Source organism: Cucurbitaria berberidis, assembly GCF_010015615.1.
Source record: "Cucurbitaria berberidis CBS 394.84 unplaced genomic scaffold K460scaffold_2, whole genome shotgun sequence".
NCBI classification, from domain to species: domain Eukaryota; kingdom Fungi; phylum Ascomycota; class Dothideomycetes; order Pleosporales; family Cucurbitariaceae; genus Cucurbitaria; species Cucurbitaria berberidis.
This window is the reverse complement of record NW_024468936.1, coordinates 6,466,344-6,491,238: the sequence shown is the minus strand read 5'-3', so window position 1 is coordinate 6,491,238 and position 24,895 is coordinate 6,466,344. Positions and strand designations below refer to the sequence as shown.

At 51.8% G+C, this 24,895-nt stretch overlaps 11 protein-coding genes across 11 annotated transcripts; 5 read left to right on the top strand and 6 right to left on the bottom strand.

Annotated features, from left to right (window-relative positions):
* Nucleotides 1–402: 402 nt before the first annotated feature.
* K460DRAFT_415757 (DNA glycosylase) lies at nucleotides 403–1,768 on the bottom strand. The gene is made up of 2 exons (XM_040937755.1): nucleotides 1,115–1,768; nucleotides 403–1,068 (listed from the first exon to the last, which is right to left on the bottom strand). The coding sequence occupies exons 1-2, from the start codon at nucleotides 1,727–1,729 to the stop codon at nucleotides 415–417; spliced, it is 1,269 nt and encodes a 422-aa protein (XP_040791942.1). The 5' UTR covers nucleotides 1,730–1,768; the 3' UTR covers nucleotides 403–414.
* A 288-nt stretch (nucleotides 1,769–2,056) lies between these two features.
* Nucleotides 2,057–3,842, top strand: K460DRAFT_365261 (uncharacterized protein). The gene has a single exon (XM_040933148.1). It carries the CDS (start codon nucleotides 2,192–2,194, stop codon nucleotides 3,788–3,790), a length of 1,599 nt encoding a protein of 532 aa, XP_040791941.1. The 5' UTR covers nucleotides 2,057–2,191; the 3' UTR covers nucleotides 3,791–3,842.
* Nucleotides 3,843–4,019: 177 nt separating this feature from the next.
* K460DRAFT_365260 (uncharacterized protein) lies at nucleotides 4,020–5,510 on the top strand. Its single transcript, XM_040933147.1, has one exon. The coding sequence runs from the start codon at nucleotides 4,201–4,203 to the stop codon at nucleotides 5,047–5,049; it is 849 nt and encodes a 282-aa protein (XP_040791940.1). The 5' UTR covers nucleotides 4,020–4,200; the 3' UTR covers nucleotides 5,050–5,510.
* On the top strand, nucleotides 5,213–7,969 carry K460DRAFT_428936 (uncharacterized protein). The gene has a single exon (XM_040938302.1). It carries the CDS (start codon nucleotides 5,375–5,377, stop codon nucleotides 7,580–7,582), a length of 2,208 nt encoding a protein of 735 aa, XP_040791939.1. The 5' UTR covers nucleotides 5,213–5,374; the 3' UTR covers nucleotides 7,583–7,969.
* On the bottom strand, nucleotides 7,546–12,049 carry K460DRAFT_394220 (DUF221-domain-containing protein). The gene is made up of 3 exons (XM_040935984.1): nucleotides 11,550–12,049; nucleotides 9,099–11,503; nucleotides 7,546–9,050 (listed from the first exon to the last, which is right to left on the bottom strand). The coding sequence occupies exons 1-3, from the start codon at nucleotides 11,786–11,788 to the stop codon at nucleotides 7,960–7,962; spliced, it is 3,735 nt and encodes a 1,244-aa protein (XP_040791938.1). The 5' UTR covers nucleotides 11,789–12,049; the 3' UTR covers nucleotides 7,546–7,959.
* A 682-nt stretch (nucleotides 12,050–12,731) lies between these two features.
* K460DRAFT_89874 (uncharacterized protein) lies at nucleotides 12,732–13,885 on the top strand. Its single transcript, XM_040938788.1, has one exon. It carries the CDS (start codon nucleotides 12,953–12,955, stop codon nucleotides 13,760–13,762), a length of 810 nt encoding a protein of 269 aa, XP_040791937.1. The 5' UTR covers nucleotides 12,732–12,952; the 3' UTR covers nucleotides 13,763–13,885.
* Nucleotides 13,886–14,064: 179 nt separating this feature from the next.
* On the top strand, nucleotides 14,065–14,889 carry K460DRAFT_404602 (uncharacterized protein; the record flags this gene model as incomplete). Its single annotated transcript, XM_040936749.1, has 2 exons — nucleotides 14,065–14,221; nucleotides 14,285–14,889. The coding sequence occupies 2 exons, from the start codon at nucleotides 14,065–14,067 to the stop codon at nucleotides 14,887–14,889; spliced, it is 762 nt and encodes a 253-aa protein (XP_040791936.1).
* On the bottom strand, nucleotides 14,827–16,817 carry K460DRAFT_365256 (uncharacterized protein). The gene has a single exon (XM_040933146.1). It carries the CDS (start codon nucleotides 16,448–16,450, stop codon nucleotides 15,107–15,109), a length of 1,344 nt encoding a protein of 447 aa, XP_040791935.1. The 5' UTR covers nucleotides 16,451–16,817; the 3' UTR covers nucleotides 14,827–15,106.
* Nucleotides 16,818–17,147: 330 nt separating this feature from the next.
* K460DRAFT_365254 (NAD(P)-binding protein) lies at nucleotides 17,148–18,274 on the bottom strand. Its single transcript, XM_040933145.1, has one exon. It carries the CDS (start codon nucleotides 18,189–18,191, stop codon nucleotides 17,406–17,408), a length of 786 nt encoding a protein of 261 aa, XP_040791934.1. The 5' UTR covers nucleotides 18,192–18,274; the 3' UTR covers nucleotides 17,148–17,405.
* Nucleotides 18,275–18,924: 650 nt separating this feature from the next.
* Nucleotides 18,925–21,427, bottom strand: K460DRAFT_376024 (putative Ran-specific GTPase-activating protein 1; the record flags this gene model as incomplete). The annotated part of the gene is made up of 8 exons (XM_040934832.1): nucleotides 18,925–19,013; nucleotides 19,074–19,311; nucleotides 19,368–19,519; nucleotides 19,575–19,723; nucleotides 20,523–20,586; nucleotides 20,643–20,771; nucleotides 20,822–21,086; nucleotides 21,143–21,427. 8 exons carry the CDS (start codon nucleotides 21,425–21,427, stop codon nucleotides 18,925–18,927), a joined length of 1,371 nt encoding a protein of 456 aa, XP_040791933.1.
* A 469-nt stretch (nucleotides 21,428–21,896) lies between these two features.
* Nucleotides 21,897–24,554, bottom strand: K460DRAFT_365251 (uncharacterized protein). Its single transcript, XM_040933144.1, has one exon. The coding sequence runs from the start codon at nucleotides 24,426–24,428 to the stop codon at nucleotides 22,119–22,121; it is 2,310 nt and encodes a 769-aa protein (XP_040791932.1). The 5' UTR covers nucleotides 24,429–24,554; the 3' UTR covers nucleotides 21,897–22,118.
* Nucleotides 24,555–24,895: the final 341 nt, after the last annotated feature.

Sequence of the window (24,895 nt, the reverse complement as noted above, 5' to 3'; positions counted from 1 at the left end):
GTGGGAGGCCCGCTGAACACGTAGTGAAACAAAGGTTTCGTGCGGTGCCCAGGTGAACGGTGAAGGGTTTGGCCGTGTAAATTTCCTTTCTCGTTAGGTAGGCCGTGTCGGTTTGGTGAATGACGTCGTCTCCACTGGCTGTTGCCTATTCTGGAGCCTTCAGAGCGGGCGGAAAGCGCGCAATCATACATTGGCAAGCAATATCGTTTCACCAGGAAGGTGCCAGCGAGTGGTCTGCTATTGGAAGGCGTTTCCTGCGCGCTTCCGTGGGACTGATTGTAGCTTTGTCAGAGTGAATGCAGCCGAATAATGTGAACTGACGAGGATAACAAAGCCATAAGTTTACAGCATATGGGCTGGTGTTCTCCTGCCGGGTAGCATGATATTAGAGTTTCAGTAGGGGCTCAATATTGCCTACGACTTCGTCGCTTTCCGCGGTGCTCGTTTGCGTGGCTCCATCCCAATGTCTTCGATATCTAGCGTGGCATCTTCAGCCTTGACTTCACTGACCTCAGCAAATATCGAATTCTCTTGTACTATCGACTCGCCACTGGGTGCTTCAATCTTCACAACAGCTTCTTCCTTCTTGATCTTCTTACTCTTTGCCACCACTGATGAAGGACATAGCCCTCTATCTGCCAACTTGCAGTCTCCGCACTTTCTTCCCACAGGTAGACAAATCGTCTGCCCAAAACCAACGAGCAGGTTGTTGATGTCGTGCCATTTGTCCTTCGGAAGCCAGGACTCCAACGCAGCGCGCGTCTGTTCTGGCTGTTGGGTCTTGTGCCATCCCCACAGATTAGTGATACGGTGTACATGCACATCCACTCCTATACCCTCATCGCGGCCCCAAGCTGCACTCAGTGTCAGGTAACCCATCTTGGGTCCTACGCCTGGCAGTGATGTCAACCCTTCGATGGTATCTGGGATTTCCGAGTTCCATTTATCCCTCAGGATCTCTGCAGTCTGTTTGATGTACTTTGTCTTCAGGTTATGGAAACCCACTTTGTTGATGAATGCATTGAGTGCTGGAGGTTCAAGTGCGAGGACAGACTCGAGGTTGAAGCCCTGTCGGTGTCAGCTTTTGTCACGACGCTCCACAGAACCAACCTACTCCTGGCATCTTCTCCTGCATACCCCTCATTGCTACGGCTGTAACTGTATCCTTCGTCTGGCTGCTCAGCATCAAAGCTACCAGCGTCTGGAATCTTTGGTCTCGCGGAGACCTAGTCCGGTCTGCCAGGCTTTCACATCCCATTGTATCCACCGGAGCGACATGCTCATTGCGCATCTGTCGCGTCAAGGCATATATCTCCTCCCAATGCGATGGCGGTTCCACCTTGACGCTACCATCTAGCGCCTTTATCTTTTTCGCGGGCATGCGGCGCGCTTTCTTGGGCTTGCTTTCCTTCTTCGGCGAGGCAATCGTGGCGACTAATATCTCCTTGCTTTCGAGCTTGACGACAACAGGTGTGTCCTGTCCCCTTTTCCTCTTTCTGTTTGCTGTTCCTGCCTCGCCATCTGAGCCTGAGTCCGCTGGCACAGAGCTCAGTTCAGAGCCTGTGTCTTCATTCTCGTTGTTTTTAACTGCTTCGCCCAATCCGTTGCTCTCGATGTGGGTATCCCGGTTCGATATATTTGCGGCACTTCGGGTCTGGCGTAATGTACGCTGCGTGCGGCTCGCGGCGAGGATACGGGACGTATCACGGGAAATACGTGAGGTTCGCATTGAAACTGTGAGCGTTCACAGGGAATCAGATTGAGTTTCTTGGTGCCTATGCTGGACTGCAAATGTTGAATGAAGCTGAACAGTGATAGTAATGTCTTGAATGCGATTCGCGCAGCTAATGCGACGCGCCAACGCGCCGCCACGTGACTGCAGATCAGCAACACCAACGTCGACATCATCAAGAGGCATCATTTGCGACAAAATACATGGTTTTTGGTAGCATGGGAAACACAGCAGAAATTGGTCGCGTAAGGTGTGTAGGTAAGCAAGGGGACACAGCTTTAGAGCTTTGAGGTGGGGTCAAAGAACCCTCTTCTTCGTCACCACCACTAGCGCACACGGTTCTTCGATATCAGATTGCGGATCTCAGATCTTGTCGCTATTTCAATTCACAGATCTGTTCAAGCCTAGCTTTAGGACTCGTTCCATTTCCTCTCTGTTTGCAGCCTGAATAAGCGCGTCATGACAAGGCCTTGCATAGGCGACGTTCCTGAGGAGCTCCTTGAACATATACTTCGACAAGTAAAAGGTACCGCATCGTCGATTGAATTCTGGAACTGCTTGCGAACATGTCGCCAGTGGCATCGAATCAGTTTAGGGCTGTACAAAGGCCTGGGCTTCGCCGCGTCTGCTACTATTGAGTCGGACACCCGCCGTTGCAATGTCCATGAAGAGGGCACTCTGTCAGATATCCACTTGAGGACCGACTTTGACTTCAAACCGCCTTCCCATTTGTACTTGTCGATGATGAGGAGCTTGACGGTTCACGTCCGGCATCAGCGGATCGCGACACCTTTCGCTCCATCACAAGCAGGCGACTTGGTGAGGTCGCTACAGGAGGTTTTTAGCTCCACGAAAAGACTGTCGACCTTTTCGTTGAAATTCTCGGAAGGTTGGGACTTTCCTATCCTAGATGTACCCGCGATTCGGCAAAGCATAATTGCGAAGCTTGTTGCAATGCTTCCAGACACAGTCATCCACCTTGAGCTCGACACGAGTGGTACAGATGTACCTCCCAGTACCGAACTTATCATGAATAACCAAGAGGATCATCTATGCTATCAGATTAGTAAGATTCTCACTCGATTGCGATACCTCAGGTTGAGGGTCGGGCACATATGCAACGACCTTCTGGCCTTTCGACCAGGTACTGTGCGCTGTTACGACGCCGAAAGTTGTGAGTACTGCACCACCAACGAAAGAGCAACATGCTCTCTCCTCCGTTCCTGGCAAATGCGATCAATGACAATTTGGCTACCATGGGGACACGCGGCGGCGAACAATGCTTTCATTCGCGCTTCCAAGGCTCTCCTTGATCCATGTCTCCGTAATCCCACTATCATCCTGCTCGTTCACCAGACCGACAACGAGCACCCCAGAAGATTATCTATAACAGAACCTCCCGATAATATCCACATGAGTTGTGCCTGGACCCCGCAAAGCAATGTCTCTACAGCACTTCGCGAGAGGCTGGAGTTTTTCAAGTTCAAAACCGTCCGAGGTTCTTCGTACGTCCCGACGTCCACGACCACGTTCAAGCGATCCACTCGCAGGCAAATGATGTCTAGTCGCACGTGTATCGAGCACGACAAACTGCTTTGCGCGCCAATGCGAGAATTTAACATTTCATATTCAGTCGGCCCAGGTTCTGAGCCTGGAACTACGTCAACTTGGACGTACATGGCTGAGCAGACTGTGGAAAACATGGTCAGTTGGACGCAAAATAGCCACCTTGGCAATCGCTTTCCCATGCCAGAAAGCGATGAATGCGGGAAGCTGTTCTGGACAGGCGAGAAGCTTTGGCCGTGTCGATTTCCAGGATGTAAGGAGAAATGCGAGACGCTTGTTCATCTAAGAGGGCACCATATGTACGCACATCCGGTGCGCCTATTTGGTTTTAAATGGAACGGGTATGTGCCTTGCGCAGCCGTTGGATGTGATAGAATAGGTGAAGATGGTTTCAAGGACAGCGAGGAGCTTGAAGAGCATATGTTGGGGCACCACCTGCAACCATGTACCTTGTTGGAAGATACAACTGGAAGCTCTATATGTGAACCTTAACAACAGTATGCCACAAATATTAGAATTGATTAGGTAATGAGCATATCATTGAGGGTGACTTGTTAATCTGGCTGCCTAGCTACATAAACTGCATGTAGAGGGTGAGGTATGGTGCTATAAGCGTCTCTGGCGATTTAAAGATGGAACTAGACGTGAAATAGTCTGTGCGCCGATCCGTGCCGTGGCACAGACGTCACGACTTCTGTGTCTACTGAACTCCCAACAACTTGTCAACTACGAGCCGATCGATATATATCTGGATATTAAAAAAGATTTAAGAAGTACCGACGCCCCCAGACTACCTATTGAGCTCTTGCCAGTACTTTGAGATATCGATAGAAGCAAGCGAGGCCGAACCGCCCGGATTCCAGTTTAGCGGTACTCGACACTCAGGCGCACAAGCAATCAAGATGCTGCGCAAGCAATCGAAAGAGGTGGACCTGCTAATTCTGGGAGCTGGATGGACTTCGACGTTCTTGATCCCTCAACTCGAGAGAGGAAAGATCTCACATGCTGAAACTACTACGACCGGAAGAGACGGAACGATACCTTTCAAGTTTGACCCTGATTCGGGCGATGCAGACTCCTATAAGCGCCTCCCCTCCGCTCACACGATCCTCATTACATTCCCCCTGATTGGCCACTCTCAATCGAAGAATCTTGTCGGATTATACCGTAGTGTTCACGGTGCGAGCAATAATTGGATTCAGCTCGGTTCCACGGAAATCTTCAATCAATTGCCTCACGATTGGAGCACAGACAACTCGCCGTACGATAAATCTTCCACGCGCGCTATTGCCGAAGATGAATTGCTCGAGCTCGGTGGCTGTGTACTCAATCTCTGCGGTCTGTACGGCGGCCAACGCGTCCCACGTACCTGGCTACCACGGCTCGGGAAATCGAAGGACGATGTGAGGAAGCGTGGGGCTGTCCACTTCGTTCATGGAGAAGATGTTGCACGTGCAGTTATTGCAACGCATAGCAAGTTTACGCCAAGCAAGCGGTGGATCATTGCTGATCTAAGGGTGTACGATTGGTACGATCTCATTATGAGCTTCAGCGCGATGGTCGATGGCGGAGCAGGTAATCAACAGGGCCAGGAGCCGAAGCAGGAGTTTTCGAAATGGGTTGGCGAACTAATGGAAGAAGAGGGAATTCGCGCGTTACCACGGGACATGAGTCTATTGGGACGGAAGTTGGATTCGAGAGGATTCTGGCAGTATCACGGGGTGTGGCCGAGTCATCCTCGCCTTGCATAACTTGGATAATGAGTGAGTTTCTAGATATGAATCTGACATATGATTATCTTCTGCTGCTGCTATTGGCCTAGATGTACCCTCTTGTGAGCAGATTATGGTTCTATGGGTAGCGATTCTACGCATTTTACAAACAAAAACTCTAACTGCTGGTACGGTATAGGATACCTCTTTTTTCAATATTGTGTGTTTTGTTTGGAGTTCATATTTAAGTAATTCCTCTTCGTAACATTCTGCTGCAATAGCTCATTCATCTACTAAGTTCTCTACACGGTCTGCACACGCTTTTCAAGCCTATTCAGATTTCTCTCTTCTATCCTTCTCCAAGATGCCGAACCCCACAGGTCTACCCTACCTCCAGCCCTCCAGCACTTTTGGCGTCTACAGGGACCCTCAAACAGGACAAGTCGTGCAAGTTTCGGGCCAGCAACCGGAGTACCTTCAGCACCCTCCATTCATGGGCATGCCACAGCCCAACTCGAACCCCTTCGCTCCTCAAAGCTACTTCGCGGCCCCGGGTCTGCAGTATAGGAATGGCCCAAGTCAGTATCTACCGGCTCAGTATCTGCAGATGCAACAGATGCAGATGGAGATACAACAACGAAGACCGGTTCAGCAACCGACACCTATTCCCTCCATACCCTTCAATCCTGTACAAGTCGTTTTGCCAAACCAAGTTCAGAACTACCCGGTGCCGACTTTCGCTCCACCGCCCTCAAGCTCATGGGCGTATCCTCCACAACAGCCGCAACAACGGCAGGCACCTCAACAAGCATGGAATTTTGCTGAAAATGAGGTCGTCGACGTTGATATGGAGGATGCGCCTCAAGTAGTAGCCCCTGTTTTCCCTCCAGAACAGACTACTCTTGAGGTACCCAAAGAGGCTACTCCTGAGCCTCCGAAGCGAAAGGAGCCTTCATTCTTGGCGGAGCGCGTCCGGTATCTGAAGACCAAGACACACGAGCAGAAGCATCCCGTTGAGATCCGGCTCATCCGCACCTTCGAGCTGAATATGGACACCAAACAGCAACGCAAGTACTGCCTGGCGTTCTGGCCCAGTAACGAAGCCGCGCTTGAAGACCTGCACGACATGGCAAAGTTCTCTCCTAATTTCACGGAGATTTACATGTATCGCATGCGCTGGGAGGCTTCCGCCACAGTAACAGAGGCGAAGAAGATTGAGGATGAGAAGACGAAGATGGAGGCTGAGAAGGAGGAGTTGAGGGGGAGTTGCAGGGCAAAGTATCAGGAGATGCTGGAGGCGGAGAGAGATGCGCAAGAGCGCACGTTCATTGGCTCAACTCGGAGGCACAAGGGGGTGGAGGCGCGGAAGAGGCAGTTGAGGGAGTATGAGGAGTCTAAGAAGGAGAAGCAGGCGATGGTGGAAGTGCTAGCGAAGAAGAAGGAGGAACGCGAAGCGGAAGAGGCGAGGAAGAAGATGGAGGCTGCGGAGGAGCGGGAGGAGAAGAAGCAGGAGCGTGAAGCAGAGGCGCTAAGAAAGAAAGAGGCCTCGGCCCTGAAGAAGGCAGATGCTGCAACTAAGAGGAAAGCGGACGCTGAAGAGAAGAAGAGGAAGCGAGCTGACGACAAGCTCGAGAAGACATCCGGCCGCCCTGCCAAAGCCCCAAAGACGGGGCATACGCAGGCTCTCAGTACTCCTACCATCGAGGAGGAGGATGACCTTGAAGCCGTGCTGGCTCAGCAGATGTTTGCAGAGCTCTCTGATGATACTCCTGCAGATGCCTCCAGTCTTCTCCAAGAGCAAGAAGAGCAGCTACATACTGCTGATGCTGGCATGAACTCCAGCCCATCTCAAGGGGTAGAGGAGGAGGATGACCTCGCAGCCATGCTAGCCGAGGAGATGCTTGCAGAGCTCTCTGCCGATACTCCTGCAAGTGCCGCCAGCCCTCCTCAAGAGGAACAGGAACAGCTACACGCCCCCAGCCCACCTAAGGAGGGAGCGGAACAGCATACCGATGGTGTCGCGAAGCCATCCGAGCTGCCTCAAATGAAGCCGACGCAATGCCCTACTCCTCGCACCACCCCAGCAATGGGCCAGGAGGTAGAAGCACAGCAGCAGGCGGTAGACGCAGAGCAGAACGAGGACGACTTCGATGCTTTGTTCGACGACGATGGTGCAGAGGACGATGTACAGAGTCCTACTCCAGCTGCGGAAGATACCACTGAAGAGTCAACCGATCCTCCTCAAGACATGGCAGCCCCCGAAACACCCAGCGCTTCTCAAGAGCAAGCGCCTGCGTCCGATTCTGACTCTGACTCCGACTCGGAAGATGAGGAAGAAGAAGAGGAGCTAGCTTACTCCCCAGAAGATCTCCTCCTCGTCGAGCAAATCCGCACAAAAATCGCTGCCGCCGACACGACACTTGCCACTACACACGAACAACTCTCCAGGATCACAGCAAAGATCTTCGTGACCCGCGCTCGCAAGACCATCGACAAGCTCGAAGAAGAGAAACGCGCTCTGCAGGCTCAGCTAGGGGAAATCCGGTCGAGAACTCTGGTACAGTCGTCGTAGAGAAGACGAGGGTTGGAGGGAGGTAATGGAGTTCTCAACGGCATCAATACAACTTTAATAACCCTGTCTAGTACCTACATCATATATATTAGGCGGCGAGACAAGGGGCGTATATACCACAATAATAGAAGTCTTGAGAAATCTTTTGATGAAACCAGATGCGATGTGATGAATCGTTACATTATAGGGAAGTAATAAAAGGTGGGTATCGTCATCTGTAGAATAGAAGGAAATCTGTGTACCATGCAAACCACCACGCTATGCAAGATGCAAGAGAGAATACGCTCTGACAGGAAATAAGATGCACAGGAATAAAAGTGACCAAGGAAACCCAGCTTCCAAACTTTATCATCCCTTGCTCACCACGCTACGGCCCCTTAAACCTCAATGTTCTCAAACGGATCCCGATCAGGCGGCAATCCCCGATATAGCACATTTCCCCTCGCATCTAACCTCGCATTCACACTTGTAATCCAAATCTTCTTCGTATACTCACTTGTCCGCTGAATCTCATCCTTAGCAACATCCAGCTCGTCATGCGGTATCCAAATGGCTGGCTGAATAGCCCTCGTAGCCGGATGCTGGAAGCTGCGCTTAATAAGCTTCTGGCGCGCCTCAGGCTCAATGTCTGCGAGCTCGTCGTCAATGTCGTCGAAGAGGTTTTTCGAGGGGAGAATTTGAGCTTCAATGTCGCGAACAGGACGGACAACGTCGTCAAGGCCGCGCTTGAAGGTGTCAGTGACAAAGTCAAGTGGGTCTTTGCGTTTGTGCTTCTTAGGCGTATGCGCGTGCGAGTGGGAGCGCGACCGGGACTTTGAGCTATTGCGAGACTTCTCGGCCCAGTTTGAAAGACGACGGGAACGGTCAGGAGTACCGGCGACGCCGTTGGCACTAGACTGGTTGCCATCCAAGTTGTTCAACTCGTAGGAGCCCGGGCCGTAGGAAGATTCCCGTTGGTTTCTGTCAATACGGTTCTGTTCCTCAAAGTGAGCCAATTCACGCTCTTCTGCTGTCTGCTTGGCATCCTCCCGAGTGGTGAGCGGCTTGTGATCCTCGTCGTCTTTCTCCCAGCGGCCAGCTTGTGCACGTTGCCACTCTTCGTCTCGTTCCACCGCCTCATCCTCAAACGTAATTGGCAAGTACGTAAAGAGCGGCCCAAAAGCTCTATTGAGGATGAACTGGTAGAGCAATGTGGCGCCGAGAACAACAATCATGATAATTGCCTGGGGAACGCAGGATGGCTCATTCTTGGTATCCCGTTGTAGGAAGAACAAGCCGACGAGACAGAGTTCGAGAAAGTAGAGTCCAGTGAAGAGTTGGTTGACAGCTTTGGGGAATATGAGACCGTTCGTTTCGGCCTTCGCATAGCTAACGTAGATCATCTGGTAGCGGTAGGTGAACCAGAAGAGACAGAAGGTGATGACCATCATGATTAAGATCAACGGTGATACAACAGAGTAGATGATACCTGCATGCTGTTAGTAGTGTAAGACACAAAGTTGATAAGGGATCTGACCAATAGCACCAAAGTTGGTGTAAACCGGCATCATAGTACCCCAGTTGATCCCCGGCCGACTCAAAACCCTAGTAACCTTCTCTCGTGGAGTCGTGTCGAGGAAGCGGAGGAAGATAATGATGATGACAGCTCCAATTTGCAACAACGTTCCGGAACTGATACTGAGTGCTTGTAGAATCATGTAGGAGAAGAAATAGTTGGCAGCCTTGGGTAGGGTCTTTGCCAGTGTTGCAGGAACACTGATGGGGTCGTTGAGAAGATCCTGAATGGCTGTTGAGATACCTGTCGAAATCGATACAACGAGGAAAAGTTGGACGAAGACGAAAGCGAAGTAGAAGTTCTGCACGAGAAGCTCTCGTTCTCCGGATGTCGTTGTACCCGTAATGCCAGCCAGGAAACGTAGGGTAATAGGCAGAACCGCAAAGAGAATGGCCAAGAAAGCTGGTGGCAACACACCCTGAACGAAGCTTAGTGCCCATGGAGGGAGTCGGTTGATCCATCGAAGCCAATGTAGTTTGTTACTCAATGTCTTGACTTGGGACAAAGCTCCGGTGAACGAAACAGGAATACCCCAAAAGATGACAAGCCCAATGATGATGACAATGACAGCCCCCATGCGGAGATAGCGCTCCCACCACTTCATAGTCAGATTGTCCCAGAGCACATAGTTGGGGTTGACTTCGACAGTTCGAGGCGCCATTTGCCTAGGAATATGGTGACTAACTGACTGGCAAGCCATGTGGGCTGCGACCTGGTGGTTGAATTGAATGAAGGCGGAATTCATCAATGGAAATCGCTCAGGATGGGCTTGATCCTCGGCGATCTCGACGTTCAGGAGGGCCAGTTCCTTGCGGCAATAGTAGATCGTATCTACTTTTTTCCCGATTAACGGTATGGAGGGCCACCACGACAGATTGAAAATTGGTAAACGCATGGTGTCGCGGTCCTTTGGTTTCATGTACCTCCTCCAGACCGCGGTCTCATCGTCCTCTGCAAAAGTCTCGTTGTAGAGACCTATCGTGTCGTACTTGATCTTCTCAGGATTCTTGATTTCCATAGGCAATACCTCACCTTGTTGTCGGAACGGCTGTGGGCTTGCGAAATCGCCTTGTCCGAAATAGGCGGCTTTTAACTTCTGCCACGGACGAAATCCACCTTTGGCGGGTTTCTCCTTCTCCTCTTCCGGATCAACGGCCTCCGCAGGCTTAGGAGAGTTTGGCTCTGTCACAGTGCCCTCAGACCCGTACTTCTCCTTATTAGGAGCCGCTAAGGGAGTATATGTATCACTGCTGGCGCCCCTTTGCGCATAGTCCGCTGAGATTGGAGAAGAACCTGTTACTTCAGCGCTTCCATCAAGGTGCGGCTCAGGAAGCTCAAGTTCCTGCCTGTGCTCTTGGCGTTGCTTTCCACCGAAAACGCCTCGTACTCCACCGTATATCTTCTTGTTGAATTGGTTCACACCTTGCCCGACATCACGAAACCCCTCGCCGACAGCGTGGATGCCCTGGCCCACGAAGGGCATTGGGTTCATTCCTCGCTTGCGATCTGGCGATGTAGAGCGTGAAGATGACGACGACGAAGACGAGTCCTCCTCTTTAAGCACCAGCTGCAACTGTTCCTCAATCTGATGGGGGTTACCCGCATCTAGACCCGAGTCGTGGGTGTCTTGGTTGATCAGCTCGTTCTGTCTGGCTTCGTCATGCTTCTTCTCTTTTTTGCTTCTCCGCTTGCCCGCTTCTTTCGCGGCCTTTTCTTCCATTTCCAAGTGCTTCTTGGTGCATGTGATGATGAGATTTGTCTCGGCTGACTCGAGCTTCCTCGCAATCTTAGTCCTCTTGTCGACTTTCTCCATCAGGTCGTCGAAATTGCGATTGATCCAGATATCTTTGATACCGCCAGGGAAGACGTCGTAAAGGGCGTCCAAGGCCGGCACAGTCAGCCACTTTCGAGGAATGCTCTGCACGAGAATCGTAGTCGCAGAAGCTCGAATGCGATGCTCTGGCAAGGTGAGAATAGTCTGCCTGAGACGTATAAATTTCCTCAAGGCCAGGTAGAAGTTGAAGCAGACCCATAGAACAACGCCGACGGCAACGACCAAATGCGCCCACAGACGGTTGACCTTCTCGGGCACACCGACGTTTGGCCATGCAAACGAATCCAAGCCTGATACGCCCTCTACATCTCCATGTCGGTTTATGGGCAGGAGGATGGGTAAGATGACCAGAGCCATGGGTATGAATATACGGAGTAAGAGTTGTAGGTACTGTAGGAAGAGGTAGCCATCGACACCGGCGATGCGAACAAGCTCACGGTCGCTAATGGTGAAGACATTCTTGAAGGATTCGATGGCGGTCACGGGCGCTGCTATGCGCTTCGCTTTTGGCACGAAGGCTGTCTTGTAGTAACTGGTCTGGTTAGCGTTGGACAAGGTGTCGTGGGAGGGTTCCATACTAGATCTTGTGAAAGAGGCTCTGAGTGTCTTCCGACTTGTCGTTGGTGCTCTTCTTGGTCTTGTGTAGCTTCCAATTCCCGCTGAGAATCAAGAAGATTGTTATCTGGACACCGAAGATGACTGCCGCGGTAGAGAGCGAAGCAGCGAAGTTCTCGATGCTCTGGTTCGCCGACTTCAGGGCAGCGCCTGTGCCTGTAGTGGGCGTCGGCGTCCCTGACGCTGAGGCTGTGTTGGACATGGTGAGGCCTCCAAGGTGGTGGAGTTGAAGTGGTGCAGGTGGCCTGAATCGTGGAGTGGTGAATCGTGACCCCTGTGTCTAGACCCTCGCGACCATGGAAGAGGTCTAGGGCGCGACAGTTGCTAGCGGGTGCACAACAATAGAGGTGGTAGAGGAAGGGTTTATTAGATGTACAAATAGGTCGTTGATACAAAGCAGTACAGAGAACAATCAAAACTTAACGAAGGGCATTATTGACCCTATGTGACTGGGTAGGCCGACGTGTTTCATGCCCTGGATTTCCCTGCTACGCGTTTGAGGGACTTGGCATCCGTCACAGCGCTCGCTACCGCCGCCCATTAGCTTGCTAGCTAGCCGCCCGTTGTTGGTAGCCAAACAAGTTCTCCTACCACGGCGAATTCAAGACCGCGGAGCCGATAAATAAAGCCGGCTATGGGGTGGTGCCCTGCCGCTGTCCTGAGAGCGCGAGCACAACCTCACTTTGTTCTTCGCTCGCCTCTTTCTTTGACGACACGACTGCCTTACGTGGTACCTACTCTCGGATCGGATCCGCCTTTGTGGGTTCAGGAGCAATAAAGATGGTGGCACCCTTGGTGACCGATCGGATTAATCCCCGTACCATGACGTTAGCACGCAGCTCGTATTGCTTGCCGCTCACGTGCCATCTTCGTTACCACTTTCCGTGTGCAGTTCACTCTCTAAATTGCAAGGGCACTACCTAGGTATCGCGATGCAAACTGTAGCTACACCTGCTTTAGGAAGCACAACCCACCACAGCCTTCAGCTCTATCACATGATAGCCTCGATCAATCAGCATGGAAGATCGCCACGAGACCAAGGCAACGGTGCCTCCACCCCTCGGTTATGGCTGTGCGTAGAATCGCAAAAGCGAGCAACGCGAATGTCCGCCCCACCAGGCATACCTCAAGCCTAGACTTGGCAAAACGAGCCAATAAACGAAGAGAATAAGTTGAATCTACGGATCTCAGCTTTGGGGATATTCTGTGTAGGTGAGGTTTATGAGCCTGCAGTGCGAATACTTAAAGCAGTTCAATCATCTCTTTTCCATCTCTCTCCTAGCCATATCATTTCATCGGGCTAGCATCAGCTTTTAGCACTCAGTCAGTCTATCATCAAGTAAACTAACCAAATACGTCTTCCATCATGTCAACTGCAATCGCTTTACAAGATATGGGCACGTCTCAGAATGGGGAGAAGGGCACAATCCGCCATCGCACAATATCAAAATCACATACCAAGTCCAGCATATCTTCCGAAGATGACCTATGGATCGACACACCACACGACACCGAATGCTCCAAACTACCTCTCGACACTCGCCCCCTCGCCCCAACAGCCGTGTACTGGATCTCACCACATGGCTTGCTCACCAAGAAAATCACAGTCCTTGACCTGACAAAGGATATGAGCGTATCCTACTCGGGTATGACCAATGAATACAAGGAGGAGGTCAAGAAAACCTTGAAAGACCACTCGTTCTCACCCGCAATTACCTGTCATCGAAACAACTGGCTCGGCCTAAAGTACAACGTTACAGACGACCAAGACAACAATATAGCACATTGGTCACACCATTGGACCTCTGTCGGCGAAGCTATTCTCACATTTGCCGACAATTCCCCACACTCGTCCCATCCCATCAGCCTTCGGAACAAGCGCTGGGGCTTACGCACCGAGTCCTTTGTACTCGATTCCGTGCCATACTTTTGGGAAATGGATAGCTTGTGGCACTCAAAGAATATGACACTGTACAGAGTGGTCGGATCAGAGGAGCACCATAAAAAGACCGAGGTTGCAAAGTACGCGCAGAAGTGGTGGGGTAGTTTTGTTACAGGCGGCACGCTTGTGGTGGATGAGAAGGCACTGGACGGAGTTGTGGCGTGTTTAAGCCTCGTGGTGGTCCTCAAGAAAAAGAGGCAGAGGGCTGCTGAAAGACACAATGGTGCAGAATAGAGACTTGAACACGAAAGTAGCCGACTTTGGTGTTTGATGTTCATTCATAGCCTAGGGCCTGCCTTTTCAACTTATGATCTTATAGTGTATTCCTGAAATTCATATATATTACTTCATTTCTCGGACTCTGACTATAAACGTGCCTGGTCGAAGCTCGTACAGTGAATGGCAGATCACGCTCGGACGCGCTCGCGCTAACACCCCGCAGAACGCGGACCCTCGAACAACACTCGTCATACCATCTACCTCCCGCCCAACTTTCCACCTAACTTCCCCACCACAGTCGACGCGTGGCAATTGCAATGTCGAAGCAAGGCACAGTCGTCGAGCAGAAGCAACTCTTCCTACAGTCCAGAAAACAGCTATTGTCGCGTGGAATTCCACCTTCAGAAAGGCTTCGAAGTATTGCAGATGATGGTGGAATTGAGCTCAGTGTGCTGAAAGGCGTACTTGACAAAGGTATACAGAACTGTCCTCTTGATCTACAACTGTAATCACCCGGACAATAGCTCACCTGTGTAGTAAACCGCGATCTCAAACAGCACTCGCGGAAAGTCTACAGTCGCCAAATGATCGAACACGTCGTCGAGCAAATAGACACGCTGTACTGGGAATCCGGCACCCAACACGCCGGCAACGATGAAGAAGACGAAGAAGCCACTACAAACTCGGACGATATCGACAACGCAAATATGCTCTACCAATCCGACGACCTCACCCTCGACGAAAACATTGCAAAACTCCCTTCGGTATTCCCTTCTACTACCTCGGGCGCTACATCTCAAGATGAATACCTCGCCTCCGTATCAAAGCTACAGGCCCTGTCTGCCCATCGCCAGACCCTGCAAAACCGCCTCGCAACCTACCGCACGCTCCTCTCGCTGCTCGAACCCTACCGCAAGCCCAAGGAGAACATACAGCCGAATCTGGTGTGGAAGGAGGCGCCTCTGGCGCCTGAGTTGGCCAAGACGAGGTCGCTAGCTATACGCGTTGCGAGTAGGGTGGATGAGCGGTGGGGTGATGTACAGGTACCAGCCACCACGGAGGACGAGGACGATGACGTTGACATGCGGGAATTCGGCAACAATGGGCAGAAGAAGTTGGAAAACATTCTCGCAAGTTGGTAGGAGGGGTTTGAGGGTGATCAAGGAGTTTTTGCTATTGGCGTATAGACTATGATACCCCTGCTTTTTCGGTACGAATGCTACGAGAGCGGTGCGTAGTAGGCAAAGAAATTCGATTCAATTTTATTACAACGACGTCTATCAATGGGTATCACACACGAACGGTATAGGAACATCGCACGTCCAGCATCCTCGCCTTCAAGCTACCGTCTCTAGCTCACTAAGCCGGCACGCTCCCCATCTCCCTGACATGACTCTCCGCCTCCAGCACAAATTGCTTTCCACCGACCTCAACCCCTAGCTTGACTTTAACCCTATATGCCCTCGTAATAGCAAAGCTTTTAAAATTCGGGGGCGTAAACCCCGGTACTCTAGCCGTGAACCACACCTCACAGCTCTTCGCCTGCTCTAATCCCTTCTTCTTTTCATCATAGCTAGGCACCTCTTCCAACTCAACGGCCGCAGAATCCGGTAGGCAATTAAGATGTGTCTTGCGCTCCGAATAATCCTCGTTTTCCCGCCCGTATTTTCCAAAAGGCGCGTCAGGCGGCGGCATGAAGTCGTACTTATTCGAGCGGTGGTGCCCGTCGCGAAAGGTCGAAGCATCTTCATCGCGCGGCGCGCGCACAAACGTAAAGTCTAGCAGATCTAGCTTGAGAACGCGGAACTGGATGGGCGGGATATGAGATACGCTGTCTGTCTTGCTGAGGACGTGGAAGGAGGCGCGGAACCGGAATTCAGAGCCGCTGGCGAGCACATCTGGCATGTCGAGTGCGGCTTCGAAATCGACTTTGGGCGTCGTGGAGGAGAAGCGGTCGTGCATGGCTTGTCGGAAGCCGATTTGACTGGGTTGTTGGCCTGTTAAGATGGAGCTCTGGAAGGTGAATGTCTTTGGGTAGCGTAGTACACTTATTGGGCCGTCGAGTATGTGTTGCGGATTGCGGTTCATGGGTTGAAACAGCACTGGTGCCGTAGTGGTGAGATCTATCAGGTTCTGTCCCTGAACAACACCAATACCGGGACATATCAGTTTGACCCTGACGCCGTATTCGATCTTTGCGTAGTCTGGTTCAGTCGCGTCCCCAAGCTTATCTGTGTGTAGGAAAGTGGGCGGTAAGTCGTGTGGTGTGACTGTCCACCGCTCATCGCTATCCTGCTTGTATTGTCCCAATCTCGAGTTTCTCGTGCCAGCTGGAAAGCGAAAGTGGAATGGAAACGTGTACGTTTGTCCTGGCTGATATACAGTCATAGATTCCTCCTTCTTGGATGGACTGGGTAAGACGTTCTCGGAGACTTCAAAGAGGGGCGCGTTGTCTCGCCAATGGTAGTAGTCCATCATACTATTCGAATTCTTCCTGTGACTCGTGCGCAGCCAGATTAAAGATTGGCCGAAGAGTGAGACTTCGAGGGCGTACGGTGTTATCGGAATGATGGGTGCAAGGGAAATGTGGCCGGTAACGACATCATCGGGCTTGAAAACTTTGTCTGTTGGATTGTAGAGGTGGATGGCGAGGTTTGGGAGCGGTGGTTGTGCAAGTTTGGGAGAGGATTTGAAGAGACCCATTGTAGCAGTACAAGGCGTTAGAGATAAAGGTGGTTAGGCCTAGCTGCGTGGTGGTGCTTGTTGATGACTACAGTGGACGGAAGGCGTTGAGTTCCCTAGGCAGAGGCAGCGGCAGGGATAGGTACAATAAGTTTCCTTCCACACAACAGATTGAATGAATGTCGGTCAGAGCTGGTGACCACGAAGCTTTATGCCACCAACGCTCCAAGGCTTATCGTAACACATGCTAGTCGTTGGGGCAGTCAGCCTCACCCGTCAGCAGGGGCAGTGGGAAAACGCACGGTGAATGAGGCTGTGCAGTAAGGCGCAGACCTCATGAACGTCAGTATAAGCACTGCTACAAACCTCAAGTGGCATAGATTGATTAGCGAATGAAGATTATATGCCGTGGTTCAAGGTCGTTGCAAGATCGGAAGTAAGCAGAGCACAGGATGAGGTGCACACGTTACTCCTCGGACCGAGATGCACGCTTACCGAAGGAACTAGCCACGGAGGATGTGCTCCGCAACGTAATGGCAACAGAACCCTGAGACGTCTATTGGACACTAGAATTAGTTCTTATACGAGGAGTAATTATGCTCACTAACGATCTTACCACCATCTTCTGTTTCAAATCGCTTCTAGGCCTGATTGATCGAGAAGAAGAGTAAACTTCTATACAACTTCCTAACATACATATTAGAAGTGCTGATAAAGGCGTGACTCTTTCATCTTAATCAAAAGGCAGGATTTTACTTGTAGAGTGTCCCTCTGCCAAGGTGAATCCAAAATCTGGACACCAAATCAACAAGTAGTCATGAAGTAGAAGGGTAGCAAAGTCACAGACTCATGTTAATACCCCTCGTAGCTGTCATAGACTGCCAATCAGACAGTCTTTCTACTCGCAAAACCCCGTAGCGACATGTTCTCATTTCGGTACAACTCTCCTTCCCTACCCCCTCCCAATCATCCACACTCAGCAATTCCACCCCCCATCAACACTAATTGCATTCCCCGTAATAAAACTCGACCCATCCCCCAACAAATACACAATCAACTCGGCACACTCCTCCGGAGCTCCCGTCCTCTTCAACGCAACACTAGTAATCCTCTTCTCGCGCTGAGCCTCCATGCCATTCTGAATCGCAATATCCCGACTCTTATGATTCATAGGCGTATCAATGTATCCCGGACAAACCGCATTGACGCGCACACCACGGTGCCCCACTTCCTTTGCGGCGCTGCGCGTAAGGCCAATAACGCCGTGTTTGCTCGCGGAGTAGGCGGCGTTGTTAGCCATGCCTTGTACGCCTGCAATGCTACTCGCGTTGACGATGGAGCCGCCGGAGTGGTCGGAAATATGCCGCAGTTGGTGCTTGAGGCAGAGCATCACACCGCGTAGGTTGACCGACATGATGAAATCCCATTCTGAAATGTCTTGCTTGTCGATGCCTTTGAGCCCGATTGAGGGCCCGATTACACCGGCTAGATTCGCGGCTCCGTCCAGGCGGCCGTAGACTGCTATGATGGTTTCGATCCACTTTTGTACTTCTTCTTCTTTGCTGACGTTGAGCACGTATGGTAATATGTCTACGCTTGGAAAGCGCTGTTTCAAGTCTCTCTCCGCTTTCTCTAGAGCTGTCGCGTTGACGTCGGCGATGGAAAGTGTTGCGTTTCGAGAGGCGAGAAGATGAGCTGTTGCTAGGCCTATGCCGGATGCAGCACCGGTTATGGCTATGACACGGCCGCTAAGGAGAGCCATTGGGATACGTGTGTTTGCCAGGTGTCGAAATGATAATGTCTGACACGTGACGTAAGGAGCCGATCGTAGTTGGAGGAAGTTGCATGAACATGCGTGTCGCACCGGTAGCTTGATATGGGGCCCCAGGTTTCGGATATCCTCTTCCTGTGCCCCGAGGACACGCGGGGTACATGTAACCCCCATGCGCAGAACATCGTCTAGCGGTGGAGTCAGAATCAGGCGTTATGCCGGCATGTTAGTGCAGTGGTTAGGCGAAGGTTGCGTGAAACGTAGGGTCTGGCCTGACAAAGCGCTAGGGGCGGACGATAGTCTAGGAAAGTTCGGAGACGAAGAGAAACACCCCAGGGAACAGGACTGGATTGGGCCAAGGCCGCTCAACGACAGAGAAAGGAGGATGAACGATAATCAGAATTAATATGAAGCATTCATTAGGTATCCATTTCACCTATAGACCTACCCAACCCAGCGCCAAGCATTGTGCTGATCATATCATCCAGCTTTTGCCCAAGAACGCCTCGGCTCGTAAGCAATATGGAAAGAAAATCGAGGAAAATGTTGAGGTGTGCGCGTAGTCCTTGATCCAGACACCAGTGTGCGGGACCGCAATGGAGATTCTGGACCATAGCATTCGACCGGAGCGCAGTGACTAAACTGGGGTATGTAGTCGCAAAATGACGAAGAGTGGCGGACTGTATCCTACTCGTATCCGACTGCGAGAGGTGCAAAGACAAGCCTATAAGTCAGTCTTCGAAGCCGTGAAGTCCCACAGCATCTTGACTAGCGAGTCGGGAAGCGTGTAGAGGTCAACGTGGAACTCGCCGTCTGTCACATGGTTAGCATATCTATTCCCTCTATTTCGGAAAGAAGCCCAGGGCAACGTACTCTCAACGTCATTCTTCGTGTACGTCTCACTCGTCTTGTTGTCGTGCACCATCGTCACCACATGCAGCAGGTCATCCTCGCTTAGCTTCTGAAGGCCATCGGCGAGCTTCTCCATGTCAACGTTCTTGTCCCGCCTATTCTTCTTCTTAGCTGCGTCTTTGCCGCGGATGCCATTTGCGTCGGCGGAGCCAGATTCTTGGAGAAGGGCGAGCAGCTCTGGTTTCGGATTCCGGAACGTCTGTGTCCACTTATCAGTGATCACTTCTAATAGCCCATGGTGTCTGTACCACTCACCACTTGATGCTTCGCCTCGTATCGCTCAGACTGGAAGTTGAGGTCATGCTCGAGCGTGTGATCGCCGCCCTTGCCAACAGCCGAGAGCACGATGTTCATGTCGAATTCTCCCCAGCCTTTCTCTTCGATGCGGAAAGGCGGCTTCTTGAATACTACATGCTCGTTAGTGATCCGTCTCCTGGCTGTCGCGTTGCCTTGCGCACTGACCCTGCTTGTTCTTATCGAAGGACGGATGTAGGTTGTAGGTAGCCTTCTCGAAGACGTTCGGCATGACCTCGTTGCCCTGATCGTCTAGCAGCCAGATCTCTATGCTCCATGTTCGCATTGGGTAGCCCTCGACGGGCGAAGGCTCCGCGCTGTTGGAGACTTGTTAGCAGCTGGTCGCAACGTGACGCGTTAGGCGGACGGGCGCATGCGATGGCGCAAGGGGCAGAGGTTGTGTATACGTACATGGGCTTCTGGTGCGTGATGAGCTTGACCCAACGCTTGACCTGCTCAAACATTAGCACTTGGTCAATCGCCTTGACTATCTCCATGCGGCGCAACATACGTCCGGCATCTTGTCTGGTTATGTGCTTTCTCTCTGTCGGGTAATATCCAAGCTATGTAGAGGTAGCACACGCGACAAGCTCTTGGATGAGCGCGCTTTGGTGGTTGCTGGGGATGCTGTAGTTTTTGGTAAAGTGAAGTTGGCGTGGTGGCTGGTCGCGAGCTTTGATTTGGCGGAGGAGATACATGCAGGTCGCGGGGCCGCGATTTAGCTACCGCGCAGTCTTGGCGCAACCGAACAAACATCATGGCCAGGCTGCTGCGACAAGACACAGCCCATGGTGAAATACAGTTCTGGTACAACGTAAAGGTGACTAGTCGCATCACGTTGAACTACCAGGTGGGGTGAGAGCAGCTACTGCCTACGTACCAAGTTTCAATGTCATGATTCACGTCAGTAAAAGAATCTTGTCAAGTTTGGGGGACGCCATAGGCTGCAGTAGCCAGGCCAATTTGTTGCTATCTATATGTGCAAAGGGGTGGGACATCTCTACCGCCGTGATATGTTACCGTTTCAAAAAGTCATCACTGTTCGTGCATGCAAACTTGTTTTCCTTTCCCATCCCACATTCCCGACGACCAAGGGACGACCTCTACTGCTCTGACTTGCCGAAAAGTGCCTCGTTCTCTTGCTGGGCCTTGATGAAAGCCTCCTTGAAGAGGTTGGCATCTAGACGCAAATTGTTAGTGGGGCGTATAGCTATCTTCCTCGGGGCTGAAACTCACTCTCGCTGTTGCCAAAACGGATCGCCAGGGTTTGGGCCTCAGGCTCACCCTCGCTGACGTCGGCAGCGGCGTTCCAGACCCAGCTGCGGTCGCTGCCTACGTTGGGCGAAAGCTTCATATCCGGGACAACTATGCACATGTCAGTAACTGTCCATATGCGCGAGCATCATATATCCTACCGTAGTGGTTGGCGCAGACCTTGAGCGTCTTGTCTCGTCGCATAACAAGACGAGTCTTGCCATTCTCCTTGTGCTTGAGTAACCGAACGTCACCAGTGCCGCGCTCTTTCCACTCCCGCGAATCCCTATCGAACTTGAACAACTTGGCGCGCATCTTGAAAACTTGCTCCTCGAGTTCTTCGTTGGTCTTGGTGTCGACCTTCTCGGTGAGGTGGACAACGGGTGCGAAATCGACGTCGGGTTCCTCGTTCTCGGGGTTCTCGTCCTTGATGGTATTAGTACAGTCCAGAAGTTTTTCTTGAGTCAAGATTGTAGGCATACTTCGCCCTTGGGCTTTGAGGCGCCCGATGGCTCATTGACATCATCAACCTCCTCCTTCTTCACCTTCGCTGGGCCGCCACCAAACATGGAGAAGACATTGTCCTTTACTGCGGCCGCAGCCGAAGAAGCAGCCTCTGCGGCCTTCTCCGTGACTGGCTTGTCATCCTTGGTCTCGGTCTCGGGCTTGTTGGCAGCAATATCGGTCGTGACCTTCGCGGTCTCGTCCTTGACGAGCGTCGCTCCAGGCGCAGTGGTCTGGGGGTCTGGTTTGGCAACGTCAGACATGGCTTCGGCAGTGAGAGATATATGAGGCTGGGTATTAGGACTAGGTGCCTGAGGGGTAAAATAGTCGGGCGGCAGTGGTGTGTTTTGAGGGTTGTCGATGCTAGCACAAGCCCTAGAATTTAGGAGTGGGAGGCGCGATGGAGGGGCACCGCGCTAGACTAGGCTCCATGTAGTTTCGGGGACGTGCGTGACGTTGACTCGCCGCCTTTGTGAAGCCTCGTGAAGCCTGTCATCGCCTGGAAACCGCTGCTTTAGGGTGGAATTATATGTGTCATATGTCGTTGCAGGCAGCCCGATATCTCCAGGTTCACTTATGCTTCATGCTCTCTGTAGGATCTAGAATCAAGTCGGCAATCACTTCAAGTGGCATGCTGAAAATAAAAGGGGTTTATGATATAGTATCGCGAGGACTACAAACGATGATCGATAAGCGATCCTGATATGCCATGTGGCCGCATGCAATCACCATACGCCAGATATCAAACCGCCTCAAGCATACGAGTTCCCTAGCAACGTGAACACCAACCTTCCCATCCTCGCCCATGCCATGGGTATAAGCCCGAGATCAAATCGACTCCTGATACCCCGTTCTGCGACTCATAAAACAAACATAAAACGCCACCCAATGGGAGAAAGTGACGAGAGATGCGATTCCTCCAGCGCATTATGCTCTCCAGATTGTTCCTAAACTTCAAAGCTGACCCTTCTCTTGTGATTCGATTCGTACTTTGTTGCAAGCCCAACTCTGCTTCTCCGCCAAGCCATCACTCGATAGTCCTGTAACCATCTCCATCTTGCACCGAAGGCGAAGCGCGTTCATCCTGGCCCTCAACATAGGTGATGAGGTGCGAACTGGAGCAGTTGCCATCCGTAACCCCAACCACGTTGCTCCGGGTACTTGCATGAGAAACTCAGTGCTCGAGGCTAATTTCCGCCGAAGCACTTGCTTTCCGTTCCAGAATCGTTCCACGGCTTCCTCGCTTGGCCCACGGACTTCATTTGTCCAGAGGACAGCAGCGGCTTCTACATCGGCCAAGCCTGCTCGAAAATGCTCTGTCAATATATATGATGCGTTCCAGAGGTTGCTTTGCGTACCAATGAGACCCAATTTGGCCGTGTCAAGGAGTCGAGCTAACGTTGACTTGTTGTGTCCTAGCGTAATCTCGAAAGACTGTCGCAGAAGGGGCTTTGAATAGGTTGCGATGTTCACGTTAAAGGCCCCGAAGGGGTATTCTTGCTGGAGATCCACAATGTACTCGCCGCTGATAGTCCGATTGTAATGAGATGGAACCGCTACTGACTCGCGAGACACTTGGATTTGGAGTTGAGGTGTTTTGCGGCTATTGGCGAAACCCTTAGATGGACTAAGAATGAACTGGTGATCACCCGTCGCTTGGATGTCGAATCTGTTGATCTTTTCGTCCTTCTTTTCCAGCTTCCGCTTAAGGGGCTTTGCCTGTGGTGGTACAAGCGTGAGACCTTTCGGCGCAGAACTCGCCGAAAGTATAGAGGAGACAGGAATACCAGTCTGCGATGTCAACACCGCCGAAGCAACAGAAGACGTCAATGCTGAGTATTGTGCTGAGATCGAAGACTCGAGTTTGAGAATTGACGGTTTCTGGAAGAGCATCGGCACGTATGCAGTGCCATGTAGTAAGGCCGGAATCAGTGCGAACAAGACCACGGCCGAGATTAGCATCTTGATCAGTCGCCCTTGTGAGCGGGAGTTCTTCATAAACGCATTGTATGTGTCACCAGTGAAAGACCTGCGTGGCTCTTCAGTGTTCGTGTCTGTTTCCGGGAACAGGTGAGGACTGATGAAAGCGAGATGACGGTTAAGCTGGGAGGGCTCGAGTTCGCTGAAAGTATAATAGTCGAGAGGAAGAACCTCCTTCAACTCATAGTCAGTGTCCGAATTATCCCTACCCTCTACGCATACTCTCAAGCTCTTCGAGTCGTATGCGGAAGCCCCATCACCGTAAGGTCGGGCTTGAGCAAGATTGATGCATGGAATGTTCTCGCGACCAAATATTTCAGTAGCAGACGCAAATTCCTGTAAGTCAGTCGCAGGACCGGGGATCGTTGGGTGACAGAAAACCACAAGATCTGGTCGCCCTTTAGAGTGGGAGGCTAGACCTGGTCCGAAGTTGAGTTGGGTTCCGTCATCCAGGATGATCAAGACGTGTGATCGTTTGTCATGCTCGGCGAAGGTGTGGAGCTCGGCACAGCGGTATACGTGTATGACGGGACCGTACGGCTCTATCTGGCCGTCCCGCACCATTACTGACCTTGAAACACTGGGAGAGGCAGCGATTGTGGCGCCGATCTGCGAAGTAATAACGTCTTCCAGCCACTTCTCAGGCATACCAATGTAGAGTACCCTGTAAGAGGCTGGTGTGGGCATGGAACGTGGAGACAAGGCTGCGCGGACAACCAGTCTGACTTGAGAGCAACCGTATCGGTTCAAGACCTGGGGCAGCTCGCTTGTTGCATCCGACAAGCTCTTGATGACTTTGCTACCTACAGCCACGTCGTCTTCTTCTGCCAGTTGCTCCTCGAGCCTGATCTTGCGGGAGCTTTCGCTTCCTTCTAGATGTAGTGGTACCTCAGTCAGGATACTATCTTCCCCGCTTGCTATCGAGCGTTCATGAGCGTGTGGTTCTAGTGCTTCCGCGTGCGAGGAGTGTATGCTGCTATGCATGTCTTTGTTACCCGTCTCGTAAACGCTATCGTCGTCACTGAAGTCCGACGCATCGTCAGGCGTTGGGCCGTCGGTCGAAGCGATCGACTCGGTATGTGCCTCATCGTCGGACGTCTCGAGGAGGCTATCGCCCAGCAGCTCATAGGTACTATCGTCCAGAGAGCTACCGGGCTCCTCTGGCAGTCTGCGCGTCGTCGACCGCATCATCAGTGTATCGAGGTCGAGCTTGGTAAGGGAGTGGTTGACTCGCACAGGGGGGAACTTGAGATCTTGAGCTGGGTTGGCGTCACTGGAAGGCATGTTAGTTGAACGTTACAAAGGAAAGAGCGTGCGAGGGGTTTATAGTGTGTTGAGGGACTCCTGGCAGAGCCATGGGTTGCACGGGGTGAAGGTGCGGGCGGGCGCTGCCTAACGTCTAGTCGCGGGCCATGCGCGTGGAATGGAAGCCTTGCCGGCCGGGATAGGCATCATGCAAGTGGGGACGCTGATAACACATACCTGCTTGGGGCACCTTGACGGCCTCGACGGTGAGGGTTGGCTGTTCTAGTAGGCACTGAGAGTAGTTAGAGAGCAACTACAAGTTGTAGAGCGAGTGCAGTGGTGTACAAGGCGTCAAGTGGTGAGAGCAGCGCGCATGGGTTCCGTTTCCGAAATGGAGGGGCCCCAATAGCTGACCTTGCCCCACGTACGCACGCCGATTAGATAGGGAAACCATGGACGACCACCACCAACAAGGCAGACAAACAGCAAATAACTGGTTGCTGAAT